Genomic DNA, 19,966 nt, shown 5'->3' with positions numbered 1-19,966 from the left:
CAGGAAATGCAGCGTGAGTTTGAACCACTAAACACATGGCCTAGGTCCTGTTGTAAAAGTGAAGGGTTTAGGTTCTTAGAGCACTGGGCTGACTTTTCATTGGGTTACAACACATATATCAGAGATGGCATATATGGAAGGAGTGCTGTGCTAGGGCAAAAAATTACAGATATGGTGGAGGATTATTTAAACTAGGACAGAGGGTGTTGGAACAGTCAAAAAGGCTGGCAAAAAGATTAGACAGGCTCAGTCAGGGTGGAATGGGGATAGTTGTGGGGGGGGGGGGGGGATTATGGATTAATCTAAAGAGTTTCCCATGTTACACAAAAACATTGGAATGTGCAGTACTACGGTACAAAATGATTTGCCAAACACTGCTGGTAAATGCAGCAATGGTTAAAAGAGCCTGTTCACCAATACTAGAAGTCTGGCAAGCAAAATAGGAGATTTGGAAGCCTCAATAAATGAATAGCATTATGACTTGATTGGTATTGCTGAATTCTTGCATTGTTCTTCACATGACTGGGCTTTTAACATGCCTGTCTATTCTGTCTTTTGGAAAGACAGATGAAAATGAATAGGTGGTACTATTTGTCTACATGTGAGAGGTGATCGGAAAGCAAATGTGAAAGAGGAAATAGTTGATGAAGCTTGTGATGATATTGAGACGTTATTGGTAGGGGTGCAAGATACACAGGTAATTATTGGTGTCTGCCATAGGCCCCCCAGTGCCTACAGCCAAGTTTTGGGTCAGTTGTTTATTGTTTGAATGCCATTGAGCTAGAGTATGTTAAGGAATATGTTTATCTAAATGTTCTGGTCATTTGACTCTGGAAGACTGGATTGACATTTGAATCCTTCTCGTTGACAATAACCTAGTGCCCCCTAATGACATTTTGCTTTAGAACAGGGGTGCCCACACTTTTTTGGTTTGCAAGCTACTTTTAAAATGACCAAGTCAAAGTGATCTACCAACAATAAAAAACAGGGCTCCACGATCTACTCGCGAAGATCTCTACTGGTAGATAGCGATCCACCTCTTGGGCACCCCTGCTTTAGGAGATCTTTGGGCATAGTTGGATTGGGTCACCAATTTGGTCTCTGGATATTTGTACTTGCATATGTTATCCTACTATCAAAAATCCCCTGCATAAGTGGTTGTATACTCAAAACGCATTGGGGACTTGGGGACTAAAATATTTGAAAGTATGTTATTTTATATAATGTGTGATGTTTGAGGCCTTTTGTTTGGGTCTTTTATCAATGTACATGGATTGTTTAATTTTGTGATTGTATACCATATAAAAATAATGTGATTGATTTATTTGACAGTAATTCCCTGCTAAGCTACTAGGTTTTGCTCTATGTTGTTTTTTTGAAGATATGGCATCTTTTTGATATTTTGGATTTGTTTTGGGGAGATTAACCGAACTATGTCTTACAGGGTTTATTATCTGGGATATGTTTATTTCCCTAGTGTTTGAACTTTGATGGACTTGTGTCTTTTTTCAACCTAACCTACTATGTAACTATGAACTAAATCTATTCCACCTTGAGAAGAGATGTTTAAGGGGGGAATTGATCACCCTATACAGTGATATAAATAACCCATTTAGATAATTAAGAAGTTTAAGCTTCCCAGTATTCCCAGGATTCTTTACAGTAAGGTCTGTGAAAATGTGAAAAAAGCTCCCCCAGGAAGTAGTTTTAGCAGGTACTATAGATTGCTTTGCGAAAAAGGTGGAAGTAATTCTAGAAGCAAAAAAAATAACTGGGTAAGTTTTAAAATTAAAACAACATTAAAAGTCAACAAATTTTGCAGTGTTACAACATGATAATAAATATATTCCATTGACATGTGTGGCATTTCATTTGCTAACATAAACTATTCAATATTTGTTCACAGTAATTATTTTTTAGCGTGTGTGCCCGCTTTTCACACCTGGATTCTGAAATATGTGCCTGTTTTTAGCAAAAGTGCCTAAACTTTGTCAGATTTAAAGTTGAACCTATTCGTTAATGGCATTCTGGCAACTGATATTTTCTTTTTTGATAGATTTATAAGAGCATTTTCAAACATTTAACCTTATAATTCATATGCAATGTAGCTTTGGCTGTATGTTTACTGTCCTAATGAGCCCTTACTGCAGTAACAGGCTACTTGGGAGCCGAAAGGATTCTTTTAGATTTGCTCTTAGTTTTTATCCATTTTGTCTTCAATCCAGACAAGTTTCTATTGATTCTGGATGAAGCATATTTCTATTATTTGATCTGCCACAATGGTTCTCTGTTGCTGTACTCAGGAAAGAGAGCAGTGTTAATTTTCTGGCACAAATAACATCCTTAATAAAAGATAATTCTTTCATATAAGGAAAAAACAAATGTTTTTTTTTTTTTACTGCTGCGGCACTAAAGACTGAATGGGAATCTAGCAGACTCCTGAGATACCTATGTCACATATGCCAGGAGGCTGCGGGTCGCTCCTTGTGCGCAAGCTGATCTCACATGTGAGAATGAGATCAGCACTTTTTTTTATTTTCTGGAAAAACAGAAGGCCGCCTGGTGTCCAGCCCACTCCAGGACGAAGAAGTCATGTGTTTTTGTTTTGTTTTTTTAGGGTTCACTCCCTCTTTTAGGCAAAAAATTCAGCTTTGGTCTCATAGATAATTAACCCCGCTAGCGTTCTACTTCTAATTTATTATACATTTTAGGCTATATTTCTTAGACATAACTCACCGAAATATGTCCAATATTTAATAAATTCAACAATAAACTTTTTAAAAAAAACAACACAAAACACAAAAATGTGTACAGTAGCATGTAATATATATATATATATATATATATATATATATATATATATATATATATACCGTATATATATATATCAAGATTTCTTTGTATTTGACTCAATAGAGCTATTTTGTATTGAATCCAATACAAAATTATTTGAATTTCCCACCTATCCTCCCGCCCGCACCAACGCATGCATCAGCGTCACCGGGAAATGTCTCTGCAGTTCGTGGCTGAAGATGGAAGAGAGAAGACGTGCCCCCAGACCAGCAAGGTGATGGGGGATGACAACATTTTTGTGATTTTAGCGACCCCGTTACCCTGTTACTCAGGATTACCGCTTTTTGCAAGTAAAATCCACCCCGAGTCACACTCGGGATTACCGCTAGGGGGGTTAGGTTTCTCAGTGGCATGTAGTCAAACACATAATAACATTCCTGTTATAGCCATATACCCGCAAAATCAGAAAACCATAATCACCTTTTTTGTATTTATTATGTTTTTATTATAAAATTTGTCACAATCCATGATATCAACAAAAAACTTCAATCAACTGACCCTGACTGGTTATTTTTATGCTCTGCTGGTATGCCAGTCATCATTCCAGAGTACAGAAAAAAAGAGTCCTGATGTATCAGAATTTAACTTTATGCGTTTTGTTGAAATTTTTGTGTGCCACTTTAGGAATATGGAGGTGATACTGTATAATAACAATATAAACCTGTAGAATGACAATAATAATGAATACCTCACTCAATTATATTTCTAGTAACTTTTGTCTATTATGTCTGCCAAAACATAATGATACATCCAGGTATGGCAAAAAATACTGACACCCTTGCAATTATGTTAGAAAATGCACCACATCTCCCAGAAAATGTTGAAAAGAACACAAAAAAGCAGAAAAAACAATCTGAGGCGTTCCACAGAAAAGGTCAAAAATGGCCAGGACAAAATTTTAGGCACATTCAACTTATTACTTGGTAGCACACCTTTTGGCAGAAATAACTGAAGGTAATCGTTTTCTGTAACACTCAGTGAGTGTTTTACATCTCTCTACTGCAAACTATGTAACTTACAGATAAGCCATGGTTCAACTTACAATTGAGAGTTTTAAAAAGCCTAGATTTATATTATAAATACAATCACTGCCCACTTGCTGGTTCTAGGTTACACTCCCTTTTGCTTTCTGAATGTATCTAGTTTTTTAGAAGGTGCTGGGAATTTTTCTCACGGATTTTGGTTTACATTTACAATGATAACATCATGAATGTGCAGCTCATAAATCTGCAGTAACTGCCTGATGCTATCACAATCTCCCATTCCAATATATCCCAGGTAAAAAATGACATTTAAAAGATGCTAAATTGATATTAAGTGGCCTAAGGTATGCCAAGAAAATAACATTTTTACAATCTTCTCTTGTCCAATTTTCGATGAGCCTATGTGAACTGTAGCATCAGGTGCCTGTTCGTACCCAACAGAAGTGACACCCAGTGTGGTCTCCTGCGGCTATAGCTCATCTGCTTTAAGATTCAATGTGCTGTGTGCTCAATGATGCTCTTCTGTATATATATTGAGGGAAGCTGCTCGTCTGGAACTGGATTTTTTCAGGCAGGAGTTGAATGCTGCTGCTGACGGCTAGGGGGACATGGAACAGAATCTGGAGACATTGACGCTGGATACTAAATCAGTGTACCCTGCCAAGGTAATTGTTAGTAAATATTTTTATTTTATTTGTGCTTCGTCTCTTTCTGAAGCTTTCTTTTTAGTGTCCTTTTTTCACAAAATAACGGTCTCCTCACTTCAATGCAATACAATAAGTTTTCATGCAGTAGAATTTATAAATGTGTGAAGTGTGTGAAAGTATCACATTTACAGAAATTACTCATTTATTTAGGAGGCCCTGCTCTGTACTCCCTAGTGTAAGCAGGAAGGTGCCTGTGGAGATTTCTATCCTCTGATCTGACCCCAGCTGTTCTAGGGCTACTGGGTGAGTCAACTATACATATAATATCTGCACTGAATCACTCTCACTTACTTTTTGGTGTGGGCACATAAGCACAATGATAGTCCTTTCTTTTGTCCATTAGGCACATTCCATTTTAAGGTGCAATTTGGCTGCCTGTATATTACCACAGAAAATGATTTGAAGCAATATTTTGATACATTTTTGGATAATCCGTGCGTCAAATTAAAGGTTTATTGCTTAATAACAGTAACCTTTTTGCTACTGCTGCTTGTGTTGAAAAAGATGGAGAAATACATGGGTAAACCACAGCCTAACCAAAACCGCAAACATCCCCCCAAACCAAAGGGGAAACTTGCAAATATTAGGACAGGCATCACCAATTTCATCCCCAGAGTCAACAGAACTATTACCATTTTCAATGCCCCAGGATTTATCTTCTGATGTGTCAGCACCGCATACCCCACCCTGGGAATCCAAGGTCAGAGAAGTTGCAGATGTGCTCTTGCCTTATTTCGATTGATTCACTACAACATACCAATAAAACTGCTATTTCTAACATATCCTCCAACACTGCGTGAATTGTGAAATTGGAACAACGAGTTAAAGACCTAGAGGACCAACTCATTGAAGCACAAGGCAAACTAAACTTACAGTCCAACCTAATGGCTTCCATGGAGGAAGAACTCGAAGAGAAACGCAGCAGAAGCGTATCATAGGCATTCCAAAGGAGTACAAAAAACAGGATCTAAAGAAATTTCTGTGGACTTTATGTTAAGTCTCAGCCTTCCCCCTTACTGCCCAGGCATTTGAGAGAGTACACAGGATTGGCCCTGACCGTCTCTCCACAAGTCAAAGACCGAGACCGGTTATTGCAAAATTATTTTCACCGGATAGATAACGACATGGTACTGGGAGCCTATCAAAGGCCGAGGGAAGAGAGTAAAGCTGCGTACACACCTGCAATTTTTCTCGTTGGAAAGGATCTTTCACAATCCTTTCCAACGAGAAAAGACTGCAGGATGCATGAACGATGCTGTACATACAGCACCGTTCATGCTCTATGGAGAGGGGAGGGGGAGAGCGACGGAGCGGCACCCTGCTGCGCGCTCTCCCCTTCCCTTTCATTAGGATCGGTCGTCGTCCATCGTCCATGGATCCGCCAGGACGGTCGTCGGACGATGGACGACGACCGACTGTACACACGGCAGATTTTCGCCCGATAATTGGCCGATACCGATTATCGGGCGAGAAAAATTTGCCGTGTGTACGCAGCTTAAGTGAGGTGAAAATCTTGATTTTCCAGGACTTTTCAGCTGCAGTTGCTCAAAAAAGGAAACAATTTGTCCCTGCATGTTTTCGCTTAGTATAATTGAAGGGACGGTTCGCCCTATTTTACCCAGCAAAATTGAGTGTTACGTGGGCCAGCGAAACTAAAGTATTCGATGTCCCAAATCAGGCTCTAGTTTTCTACAAGAGGAACAGCCTAGTCCATGATTCTCAATCACTCCAGGAAGGACACCCACCTTAAATTGTCAGGATGCTAATGGTTTAGGTTTTTTGGTATCAATCAAGTGAAGGAGCTCCTATTTGGTAATTGTTTCATTGTTCTTGATATTTCACAATTTAATGTTAAATACACTTTAATCTTGACGGTTCTTTATCTTTTACTTATCTTGTACTGATAATATTGTCTTTTAAAGATTTAATAGATTTATTGCCTTGCCCTCTGGCCATGATTTAAAGGCAGAGGGCTTTAAATAGGAAAAAAAAAGAGGCAAAATCTACATTGTTATGTAATGTTTGAATTGGATTATAGAGCTGTATGGTTTCAGGTATTCAGGGTCGATTTCTGTTTTGTTTATTCAGGGAAACACTTGGTAACAATGATCTTTACAATATTGTTCTGAGCTTAGCCGCGGCTTTCTAGGACTTTCTGGGACTGTGGCCCGCTGAAAAAGTCAGGAGCCAAACAGAAGGTGCCCCTTCTTGGCCATGCCCATGACACCTTCTGAACCCCAACCAATTCAACCCAAATGAATGTTGCACACCAATATAAAATTAGTATCCTGGAATGTGGCCGGATAAAGCGGAAAAAAATATTGACACACCAAAACATAAATCTCCGGATGTTGTTTTTGTGCAGGAAACACATTGGAAAACAGTGACAAGGCTACTTTGCGGGATACTTGGATTGGGGAAGTCATTGGTAATACCTATAAAACCAAAAAAAGAGGGGTGGCAATTATCTTACGCAAGAACTGGCCTTATAAAGTTTTATCAGTGGACATGGGCCAACTAGATATGCTATGGTGGTCTTGAATCTGTTGGGAATGATTTATTCTCTGAGTTCCGTTTACACTTCTGTTTACACTAAAATGCTTAATTAAATCCTAGAAGGGAATTTTATTGCCACCCTAAAACTCACAATGAACCAATCATCCATTTTCAATAGTACAGTGATCACACCTCACAAAGAATTCAGCAACCTAATCTCCCAGACCATGTATTTCTTAATTCAACAGAAAAAATTATACTTGTTACTCCAAGGCACATACTTACTTTTCCAGGACTGACCTTTTTCTTGTGGAGGAATCTCTTTTCTCACAGGTATCACATGCGTCAATTGTGTAATTTACTCAGTCCCGTCCAGCTAACATTGAGGCTTTCTAAACCGTTCCCTAGTACTTTGCTATAAAGATTCATAGGCTATATGCACAGTCACCAGATTTTTTCAGTTTGGTTAAATGTCAGTGGGCTTAGATGACAAGTTGGAACACTCCAGTTTTATAAACCATGAAAGCGTTACTGAGGGTTCACATAGTAGAGTACACTACTCGCAAATGCATGTAATACCAAGCCCAATATACAGAATCACAAAGCAGTCAAAGCCTACCAAGAGTACAGTTAGGTCCATAAATATTTGGACAGAGACAACATTTTTCTAAATTTGGTTCTGTACGTTACCACAATTCATTTTAAATGAAACAACTCAGATGCAGTTGAACTGCAGACTTTCAGCTTTAATTCATTGGGTTGAACAGAGGTCGGAGAAATATTTTATGCGGATCAACCAGAGGCAGAAACTTGACACTGCTTAATCCGGGCTTATAGGTATCTCTTGGTAGTCAGTCACGCTTGACATAATGGTCTACCGTAGGTCGGCTGTCCCATAGGCATAGGAAACAGCAATTTTTTGTGAAAAATGTTCCTCCTTGCATTCCCATTAGCAATGACCTTTAGATCCCCACTGTTGTTCCACTGGTGTGTTTTATACTGGATTGCTTCAAGTAGTAAATTAATGTTAGGTCTCCATTAGGTTAACAGCATGGGCAATCGGTAAACTGGGTTTGGAAATACCATTATGCAGTAAGACTGCTTTCAAGCTTCTTTTAGAGGAATCAATGAAGATACAACATTCAGAAGGAACATGCTCTTGTGACAAACTGTTAAAGAGTTCATTTATATCATGACAGTAGCACAGTGAACCATCACTAGTGAAGAACGTTGTCAAGTTATGATTTTGTTTTCTGTAGTGAGTTACAGGTACACCCTTTGCAAGCAAGCGCTTCTGTTTATGCCTTGAAGCAAGTTCTGCTTTGTCTTTAGAGAGATTTAGATCACATATTAGATCATTCAGCTCTGCTTGTGTAAAGGTCTCTGGTTCTAAATCTTCATCAACCAAGTAGTCAGGATCCAATGATTCGGGGTTGTAACTGGCTGCAATTCCAGTGCATTCCTTATCACCTTCTTCGGAAGGAACTGCCAATGAATCATCATGGGGAACAGGCCTAATTGCAGAATCGAGGCTAGGATATACAATTTTGTGTATAGTTTTACCTAACAATAGCAGTCAATTAGATGGTCTTGCGATTCTCTCCACACCATCGGATTGCAAATGGCGTTGCTGCTTTACATCGATTTTGCAGTCCGTGATACAGATGACATGTGGAGCCCAAGATTTATCCTGGTCACCAAGTGGACAGCCAAAATATAATTTGTATATATTTTTAAGTTCTGTGACAATTTTGTGACGTTGTGCTTTCGTTGTGAATGAATCACACACATAACAGAAACTGTCTGGATCATTAAGGCAATTTCTAGGCATGATGACAAATGAAATCAATCGCAATTAGTGCGGTCTCTAACATTAAAAAAAGAAAACTGTTGTTGAATGTTGTAATATGTTAAAGGTATTTATACTGAATTTCACACAATATATTATTAGCCCCATCACAAAATCTAGACGTGCTAGAGAAAAACTGAACATAGCTTTGAAATCCGCATCAAAAATACTACGAATCCCACATAAAATTTATCTGATGAAAATAACATGATGAGTTGTGTTATTAGTGGTACCCAATCCTGCTAAAAAATCCATAACAGAAGCCTACATCTCGTATGGAACTTAGGAAAGCTTCTAGTGTATGTTGTGTATAGGGTAAAAAATGATGCTATAGCCAACCCCTAGGTATACAGAAACTAATCTTATTATTGTATGAAAGAATACAACAGAAAGAGGTTTTTTTGGCTAAATATATTCCATGTGCTTTTTTAGAGAGTATACAATACAATGTGACAATTTAAATTATACAATATCACAATAGCATGCTTGTTGAACAACCCTTCCTTAATCTGCATTGCAATCATGCAGTAGGTAGGGGTTTTTGTTTCTTCAAAACTAGACAGGTGCTCCTAATTTGTAGAAAAGAAAAGATGTGGATCCTGGGATATCCATTAGATAGATCTAATTAATAACACCCCTCAACAACAAAAAAAAAAAATTCACTTGCCAAGGTTTTACTATATTTAGTGTATTTCAGGTCTGCTGAATCCAGAAATGACATCAGTTTCACTGAATTGGCTCTAGTTCTTGTGATACAGGAATCGGAATAGACGATTTTACCAACAACAAATGTTAACACAGCATATTATAAATCTTTTTTTACACCAATGTTTTGCATTTTATATATTAAATGTAGCATTACTTTCATTAAACTTTCTTTTGCCTTCTTTTTATTGATACATTTTCTTTTTTTACAGAAATATGAGTTCTTCAAGAAGGAGTTGTTTAAATTCCCCCAATGTATTTTGCTACATTTGTGGTGAATATTCTCAGCAAAAACACAGAAGAAAGATTACAGAATTTGTGAAACAAGCATATCTTGCATATTTTGGTATTAAACTGGGGGACTAAGATAAGTATTGGGCTCCCCATATGGTATGCAAAACTTGTGTAGCGTGTCTACGTTAGTGGAAAAATGGTAAACTGAAGCTGAAGTTTGAAATTTGGTGTACCTATGGTATGGTGAGAGCCCAGCAATTATCATAATGATTATTATTTTTGTGCTGTGAATGTAAAAGATTTCAATCATTAAAAGAAAAAAAAGTACCCTGATTTGGAATCAGCAAGTCGACCTGTGCCACATGGTGCTGATGTGCCCATACCAGTGTTCAGTACACTCACTGATATTCCTGTATCTGACATGGAGGATATACAAGGTTTGAAGTGTAATCCAGGATTTAGCAGTGGAAGTGAATGTGAAGGAAGTGTTTCATCAAACTAGCAGTTCTCCCAAGAAGAACTCAATGATTTAATACGTGACCTAAGTCTGTCAAAACAGGCATCTGAACTTTTAGCATCCAGGCTAAAAGAAAAGAACTGTCTGAGATCAGAAGTTAAAATAATGGTTTATAAGATAAGAGATGTGACACTCCTACCATATTTCAGTGAAGATGGAGACTTTGTGTACTGTTGTAACATCCCTAGACTACTAGTCCAGAGCTCCAGAATACCGAGCAGAAGACTAGAGGCTTTCCATAGACAAGCTACTCGATGTTTGAAATCTGTTTTACTGCATAATGGCAACTGGTATGCATCAATTCCACTTGGTCACTCAACAAAACTTAAAGAAGAATATGAAAATATCAAAATGGTCTTACAAAAGCTTTGCTATCATGAACACCAATGGTCAAAATGTGTTGATTTAAAAATTGTGAACTTCCTACTTGGACAGCAAAGTGGATACACAAAGTGGCCTCCACAAAAAAGATGTCAGCAATATTACCATGTCTCCCCAACAAACCCCTGAGGAAGCCTTATTGGTCGAAACACGTCGGGTGGGAAACAAAACTATTGCTGTCTGATCAAGACCTAAACTACTTGTATCGTAAGCTTACCTTTTGCTGAGCTCAGTTTTCCTATGTTAGCACTAGAACTAGCATAGGTCGTCTCTGTCAAGTTTTAGAGTATTTTCGAATAAAATAAAGTTTGTTTTATGAAAAACACTCTGTGCCCTAAAAAAGCCGATCTTTTCTCTATCTCTAAAAAACTCACTTCCTGGATACACAAAGTACCCATGTTTTATCTTCTTGTGGGATAGAAGAGAAAAGCAAGATCACTGGAAAAAAGTGCCATGGCCTCCAAGGGAAAACATGAAAAAAGGTGCAGCAAACATCAATAATGGTAATAATTAGTAATAATGAATTAATGGTTGACAAAGAAAATACCAATTTACCCCACTACACATAAAGATGGGATTAATGAAGCAATTTGTTAGAGCTCTGAACAAGGACGGTGATTGCTTCAAGTACATTTGTAGATTCTTCCCTGGATTAAGTACTGAAAAATGTAAAGCCGCAATCTTTGATGGACCCCCGATTCGGTAACTGATAAATGATTTAAATTTCACAAGTTACATGACTGATACTGAAGCTTCTGCCTGACACAGCTATGTCAATGTAGTCAAGAACTTCTTGGGTAACCATAAAGCACAAAATTATGAGGAATTGGTACACAACTTGCTCATAAACTTTAAAAATTTCACTTTCTTCAATGAGTATAAAGGTACAGTATCTCCATAGCCATTTACAAAAATTTCTAATAAACTTTGGTTCCATCAAGATATAAAGGTGATGGAAGAAAGGTATCAGGGCAGATGGGATTAGACACATAATGGCAGACTACTGCCGGAGCCTTCAATGTGATTGTCTTGATGATCGTCAGCATAAAAGGAAATCATACAAACTGAGTTTTTCAATTACTTTTTGTGATTAGTTCTGTAAATATACTGAATATAGAATATATTGACATTATGTATTTCAAAAATTTAATTTTGTATACGTAGACATATCTATTTAATTTTGCTTAATTTTCATGTTTCATTAGTTTTCTGTAAGGTTATTATTGAGGTTGTTATTTCAAAAACTAGAGCCAATCTAGCAAAACCAATACCATATTTGGAATCAGTGCATCAAACATAACCTAAAATGACTTTATTCTGTTTGACAAGAAAATGTTTGTTGACCAGTGTAATTTCTAGATAATTTTGTCCTTTTGTCTCTTATTCTCGACGCGTTTCGCCATACAGGCTTCCTCTGGATTTTTTTTAGACTAATATTGAAAAATCACATATAATGGCCCTAATTTATTAAAGTTCTCCGAGGCTGGAGAGAATACACTTTCAGCAGTGAAGCTGGGTGATCCAGCAAACCTGAAATGGATCTGATCCAGGATTAAAACATTTGCTAACAAATAGCTAATGACTTTTAGGAAATCCATTCCAGGTTTGCTAAGTTACCCAGCTTCACTGATGACAGTGTATTCTCTCCAGCCTTGGAGAAGTTTAATAAATCAGGACCAATGTCCTTATATTACAAAAAAACTCTAAACAAGTACAGCTCAAGGTAAACAATTTAAAATTTAACAATGGTCAAATATTACATGGTACTTGTTTATAATTATAGCTGTATGTGATAGTACAATGAAATAGTTTACATTTATATTGTTGCATTACTTACTTAGTTTCCAGGTGATACGATTGTTTGAAGAAGTAGTACAAATAAGGTGAAAGATAGGTCAGTTTTTTGCTAGAAAATATTGGTGCAGAGTATAAAAATTCTAAATGAGAAAAATATGTACATATTAAGAATTTTTATGGTAAGTTACATTGTAGTTCCCAAAAAAGAATATATAGAAAAACATAACATGCAATGTTAGGATCACTTACTTTAAGGTGACTGCTGTTTAAAAGTTTTTTCATCCTAAAGATATTGTTAGGATTCACTCCCTGTGATAATTGTTTTTTTTATCTTGTACAGTGTTGTAGTATTATTCAATCAATTCTGGAGGAGAAAGGATTGTCCGTATCCTAACGTTTTCTATAAATTACATAATGATAGTAATCTGGCCCAGCTGATCCCTAGGTGCCCAGGACTTGCCATTGTGGAGGGTTTTCTCCATGGCAAGTTAAGGCAGACGGCAATATACAAAATATAGCCCAGAAAAGGCCCCCTGAAACAGTTGGGCCAGATTAAAATCACTATGTGGTTTACAGAAAAAGTTTTCCTTTCAATACAATAATTTATATATATATATATATATATATATTGTAATGACAATAAACTAAAATTTAATCACATAATATTAGACCCGCAACAGTATTAAAATGTAAATTAGTAATCATATCTAAATGTATTTATTTTCTGTACAAATGCAGGTGTGGTACCCCATATAAGCGCATTTGGCGCAATTTAACTCACATGTGCGAAGAATTCTAAATAGTTAAATTTGTATTTTTTTTTCCCTATAAAGTCTAATTTAGCACAATAGTATTCACATGCGCACAGGCATCAGGACATCTACTAGTAAGGGCTGTAGTAACATAAGACATTGGAGCGGAAGTGCTTTTCTAAGTGCTTCCCTGAATTCTTAAAAGAATTGATACAAAAATGAGTTCCGGTCTATAACCACGTGTTCGCACTAGCCCGCGCATGCATAATGTGAATCCAACCAAGTAAGGGCAGAAGCCCTATAACAAAAATCATTGGAAAATTTATGGCGAATCCGCACCCTCTACTTTAATTTAACTATATGAGTTGTCTGCTCCCATAATTTATATACATACATAATTTATGTATTTCATGTATGTTATGAAATGGTCAAACTGATCATATACTTTGTTCCTGTCTTCATATGTACTATTAGAATATGTTCACCTACTACTGAAGATTATCCACATTGCACACATACACCTAGGTCATACATGTACTTATATCATTACCGTTGTATATCTCCTTATCCCGACGCAAACTTATTACTTATTGTATATCTCCTACTTTTCTTGTTATGTATTCACCCCCGAAGAAGCCAAGTTTGCGTCGGGATTTACGTGACCCTAACAGGTCTTATTATATGTAACTAACCTTGTTGATAGAGAAACATTTATGTATAGGAGAAATATCCAAACCCTGTGACTGTAACAGGGCACAGGAAATTGGGTGTAAAACCAATATTGTATTTTAATTATTTATGTACTAATTTTGAATAGAAAAATACACAATTCAAAATTTTTGCACTAAAAATTTGAGCCTCAAATCTCTTTCTCTCTCTCCTATCCACTTACCTTGATCATTATAAGCAACATAGAGGTGGCCCACACAATTCATGTTTAGCAAAGGCAAGAACCAACACCAATTACAAATTTACCTAAATAGTAATAATTTCTGTCATTTCTATTTTTAGATACATAGACGGGGAAAGACAATTTTCAAAGTCTGTATGTTACTATGTATGGCTCAGAAGTGTAACTTTTTTAAAATATAATATGTAACATTTTGGTACTACAAAATGTTCTAAGTTGTAAACCACACACATATCGTGTTATATATATATATATATATATATATATATATATATATATATATAAGAGTGTGTATATATATATATATATATATATATATATATACCATTTTTAGCTACCTTTAGAATACGGACAATCCTTTCTCCTCCAGAAATGATTGGATAATACTACAACAATACTGTACAAGATAAATAATAGGTTTAAGAGGCTAAATTTAAAAATGTGGCTCACAGCTGATGTTAAAAAAGCCATAAGGAACAAGAAAAGGGGATTTCAAAAATATAAAAATGAAGGACCACCTTCATCATTTGAAAACTAAAGAATATAACAAAAGATGAAAAAGGAGATAAAATGTGCAAAACATCAAAATGAAAGACAGTTTGCAAAGGAAAGTAAGGCAAACCCCAAAACATTTTTTAAATATGTTAATACCAAAAAGATCTTAGCATTTAGGCCCCTAAAGGATGTCGCTGGATTGGTAAACTGGGGATAAACTGCAGATTTACTAAACACTTTTTTTTAGCTCTGTATACACAAAGAAAAATTGCAGAGCTCAAGTCCAAATTCATAATAGCAATGTCACTGCCTTAAATGAGTCACAGAATAGATATGATTGAGAAACAGCTGTGAAAATTAAGATTGACAAAGCATCAGAACCTGATAGATTACATCCACATGTCCTCAAAGAGCTGAGTTCGGTTATTTCAAAACCATTTTTTCAAATTTTTAGAGACTCTTTAGTCACTGGCAATGTACTGATGGATTGGTGTAGGGCCAATGTGATTCCTATCTTCAAAAAGGGAGCAAAGTCATTACCAGGTAAATGTCAAAGTCATTACCAGGTTGGAAAGGTCCTAGAGAGTATTATAAAGAACCACATAGAGCAGTTTCTGCAAGAAAATAATATTATAAGTGATAGTCAGCATGGCTTCAAGAAAGGCCGATGTTGTCTAACAAATTTACTCTCTTTTTATGAGGAAGTAAGTAAACAGGCAGACAGTGGAGTAGCAGTTGGTATAGTGTACTTGGACATTGCTAAAGCATTTGACACTGTACCCCACAGATGGGTAATATGGAAGTTAGGGTCTATAGGTTTGGAAAAGTCAATTTGTAAATGTAAAGAGAACTGGCTTAAAGACCACATCCAGAGAGTTGTAAATAATGATTCATATGCTGAATAGTCTACGGTTATTAGTGGTGTACCCCAGGGTTCAGCGTTGGGACCTTCACTGTTTAACATCTTTATAAATGATATTGAGTTTGGGAATAAAAGCAGCAAAAGAAGTTTAAGCTCCTGATAAGGAAGGGATTCTTCACTGTAAGGTCTGTGAAAATGTGGAAGCGCCTCCCTCAGGAAGTAGTTTCAGCAACTACTATAGATTGCTTTAAGAAAAAGATGGATGTTTTTCTAGAAGCACAGAATATAACTGGGTATTAAGGCTTTAAAGTAAAAAAAAACAGTGACTGTTGGATCCAGGGAACATCCGATTGCCTCATGGAATCAGGAAGGAATCTTTTTTTACCTTGTTGAAGCAAATTGTACCAGGGTTGTTTTTTGCCTTCCTCTGGACCAACTATGTCCATAGGGTTTTATATCTGGGATATGTTTTTTTCCCTAGTGGTTGAACTTGATGGAATTATGTCTTTTTTCAACTTAACCTACTATGTAACCAATTATCACAGGGAGTGAAGCCTAACAATATCTTTAGGAATAAACAACCCTTAAACAGCAGTCGCCTTAAAGTAAGTGATCCTGACATCACATGTTCTTTATATTTTTCAATATGGGCAATCTTTGGGGAAGTGCAACTTCAAGGAACCTGAATTATGCGCATGCGTGAGATAAGCAATGCTTTCCCCTTAGTGGGAAAAATGCAGAAGGGGCAACCAGAGCCTCCCAGGGTGCATCCCCGAAGGCTTTGCGCTCCCATTTGCCGCGGCAATCAAGACTTAAAGGGGTGGTGCTGCACCCTTTTTTTAATTAATTATAATTAAAAAAGGGGTAAAAAATATGATAAATGTAATTAAATTTCCTTTTTTTTAATGTATATCCTTTAAAGGATCTTGCTTTCAGTTGAAAGTTCTGTAGCTCAAATTCTATAAAAGCAAGCAGCATATACAGTGTCATTTTTTCTTTGCCTGCCTTCTGCAGATATAGTTGCTTATTGTGTTTCCCCATCCTGCAACACAGTTTAGCTTGCTACTGGAGTTACATAGGTTGAAAAAAGCTGAAGTCTATCAAGTTCAACCCATAGGAAAATAAACATACTAGAAACCAGCATATCCCAGATAAAACCCTATAAACATAGTTGATCCAGAGGAAGGCAGAAAAAAAACATCCTAATATTTAGACATGAGTAAATGTAATACAGAAAATATACCACAATTGTTTGCAATGTTCAGTAGTTTTTAGACCTTACTAATATTTATATTAATAAAAGAGAAATGTTGCATGCCCGCGTTCACGCGTCGAGGACGTGAGGCCAGAAGACGCAGTAGGAGTTGCACCCCCAGGGGATGCAGATGCCGGGTGGGCATTGCCAAGGGTAAGCCATAGGCTCGTGGGGACCAGGTTAGCCCTCAATTTCACCCCCAAGTGTGGCTTACAACCAGGGAGGATGATACATGCAAAATTAATTGATCTTTCAACTCAATTGTAGTTGAGTAGATGAACCAATACATTCTTAGATTTCTTAAGAACCTATCTGACAAAGCCTACTTTATTTTGTGTCTCTTCTCCACTGCTTGTGCAGAATTATCTCTTCATGCTAATGGGAAGTTCCTTAACTTCCTGCACATGCATGCCTTTATCTCTATTCCTTCCATTATAAAATTTTAAAATGCTCTGGAATATTGCCTTTTAGTTAAAATATTTTTGAATTGTGGCATACATTCATGCGATAAGCAGTTCTTGACAGTGAATATTTTTAGAAAGCTGTGTGGTTCTGAGCATGCCCAAATACATGTTCTGCTTAAACAGAAATCAGCACACACTATATTACACATTTACACATAACTAACACATTTAGTGCATTTAGGCCTACAATAAACCCCTGAACTGCTTCCCATTTTATTTTTTTATTTGAAACCAGTTTGATATTATTTTGTCTTTCTGTGTTATTTGCAATGTTACACGATATATATACAGATATATATATATATATATGTATATGTGTGTATATATATATATATATATATATATATATATACACACAGATGATTCTCGCCTGATATGAATAGTCAGCCTTGTCCCAGGCTAGAATCTGACCTGTGTACATGTGTCCTGACAGATCCATGAGTGATGACCTCAATACAAGTAAATCAAGGATAGCACAGTGGGTGCCATTTAACCCTCCTCCCTCTATACAACAGAACAGCACTGTGTGTATAGCGCTTGTTGATTCATCTGTCACTAAAACAGTTATGTCATATTAAAACAATTATGAAAGATATTTTTCAGTGGCAATAATTGAATGTGTGTACACAGCCCTAGTATAGTGGGTTTACCTATAAATATATCTTGAAAAAACATTTGCAAAATCAATGATGTTTGTATAATTTGTGTTTTATGATTGTGAGGTGGGGGGGGACCTTCATATCTTTGAAAACCATGTTGTGTATTTACCATTTGTGAAAAATGGAAAAGGTGGCTCAACCATCAGTGGTGAATTTGCCCTCATTATTTTTTCTTTTACAGATGATTCTTCCATTATGGACCAACCTTCAGTTTACAGTCAAATAGAGACCACTGAAGACAACCTGTCATTTCCCACTTGGAGTAGAAAGAGTTCTTTACGAAAATTAGACAGTGAGATCACCAACTTGGCTCCTAGTCTGACTCCAGCACCCCAGCCAACAATTTCTTTAATATCTGATGATAATACGGATTCTCTCAGTGTTGAATCTCTTACTTTGGTCCCTCCTATTGATCCATGCAGTATTCACAGCTTCAGTTTTATTTTGGAATCTCCACTGAAATCTGACTTACAGAAATGTGAAAATGCTAAATTTTGTGTTACAGAAAGTGCTGATGGTAACACAAAACAGTAAGATGATGGACAGTGACATTGTAATACAAACCCAATTTGAGTTTTTTTGAAAATTTATATTGACTACATTGGGACTGGCAAGTAACCAGAACATGCATAAATGGTATTTCCTCTTGTGCTAAGGAATATCTGCAGAGATTATCTAGGCTGTTTCCATCACGGTCACACAAAAGCCATCTCTACATTTTGAATATGCCTATATATGTCTAAGAGCTAGTGGCTTCTTACTACAAATGCTATATTTAGTATTGCCATGCTACTGCAAACTATTTGCGTTTTTTTTTTTTTTTTCGTTAAAAAAAAAAAAAAAATACACTATTGCTTTTCTTTAAAGTTTATATTTTGATATTGTATGCTTTTGCATCACTTAAACATGTAACCAATGTGGAGAATTGAAGAGGGGTATTTTAAAAAAAAACCTCTCCAGAATATTACTAGCGAGTTTATCAAGTAAAGTACTCCAAAGATTTGGGAGATTAAGGAAAACACAGTAACCATTAAAAGCCAAAAAAAAAAATCACCTAATTTATGTTACTAATTGGATTGGATAGCTGAAGTTTGCAAATCCTCATCATGGCTTTCACTACTGTACTGTTAATCTGTATTTTTAGCATACCTTCATTGAAGTAATCTGGTGCTTAAAATGCACTGAAAAGATCACGTTTTCTTAAAGTCCTGCTGCTTACCATCAGTGTTGTGATAGATATGCTTTTCAATAGATGTATGTGGGGTAATTTTTGATAAATTTGCCAGATTTGGATAAAAAGCGCACTGTGATATAATTCCAATTTCCAAACTCTCAGCACATCAGAGATTTATGAACTAAATACCCAAACTACTTGCACACTATTATTTTAAAATGCAGAGAGAAGCTGAATTCTAAATATTTACTACTCTATATAATTTATTAGTTATATTTCTTTTATTTTCTGATGTTAATGTATCTTCACTGTCATATGCAATCAGCAAAATACCTTATACCACTGTACCAACTGCCTTCTGTATTATGTGCCAAGACATGTTGTGTTATTTACATTTATTGTTCTTTACTATTTTGATTTTGAATTTATATTTTAATTACTATGTTGTACCTTGGGTTGCTCTGCATCATGTTCATTCTTTTCCTTATTATTTTGTTAGTTACAGCTAAATTGAAAAAATGTTTGATTACGAGAATAATTTTCCATTTCCAAGTCTTTGTGAGTTTAGGAAACTATGGGCACTGCAATTTCAGTTTTATTTAGAGAAGTTGATTGTATGTTAAGGATTTAATAAAGCCCACTTTTTTCACAAGTCAGTTTCTGTGCATAATATACTATGCTGCATATATTGTGATAAAAGTGTTACACTGCATTTTATTACTTATGAAAGAGAATTTGTTAAACATCATGATTTGAAAATTATAGCAGTATTGTAAGTGTAGAACCACTCAATTCATTAACTGTGTGATAGCCTTGAATGTTGTCAGTAAGAGTAATTTTAATTTAAAATTTTAATTTTTTTAAAAAAGAAAA

General features: G+C 36.1%; 1 protein-coding gene across 5 annotated transcripts in view; it reads left to right on the top strand.

The window, feature by feature from the left end:
* CLEC16A (C-type lectin domain containing 16A) overlaps window positions 1-19,745 on the top strand; it is a 333,014-nt gene extending 313,269 nt beyond the window's left edge. For 4 of the 5 annotated variants that reach the window (XM_072419009.1, XM_072419008.1, XM_072419010.1 and 1 more), the window contains one exon: window positions 18,101-19,745. In XM_072419009.1, the coding sequence (XP_072275110.1) occupies window positions 18,101-18,453 (353 nt within the window). In that variant the 3' untranslated portion in view covers window positions 18,454-19,745. The remainder of the gene's footprint in view (window positions 1-18,100) is intronic. The other variant, XM_072419012.1, reaches the window with a different exon arrangement.
* The last annotated feature ends 221 nt before the right edge of the window (window positions 19,746-19,966 follow it).

This window comes from Pyxicephalus adspersus, chromosome 7 (genome assembly GCF_032062135.1).
Source record: "Pyxicephalus adspersus chromosome 7, UCB_Pads_2.0, whole genome shotgun sequence".
Taxonomy (NCBI): domain Eukaryota; kingdom Metazoa; phylum Chordata; class Amphibia; order Anura; family Pyxicephalidae; genus Pyxicephalus; species Pyxicephalus adspersus.
This window is presented reverse-complemented; position numbering and strand designations above follow the sequence as displayed.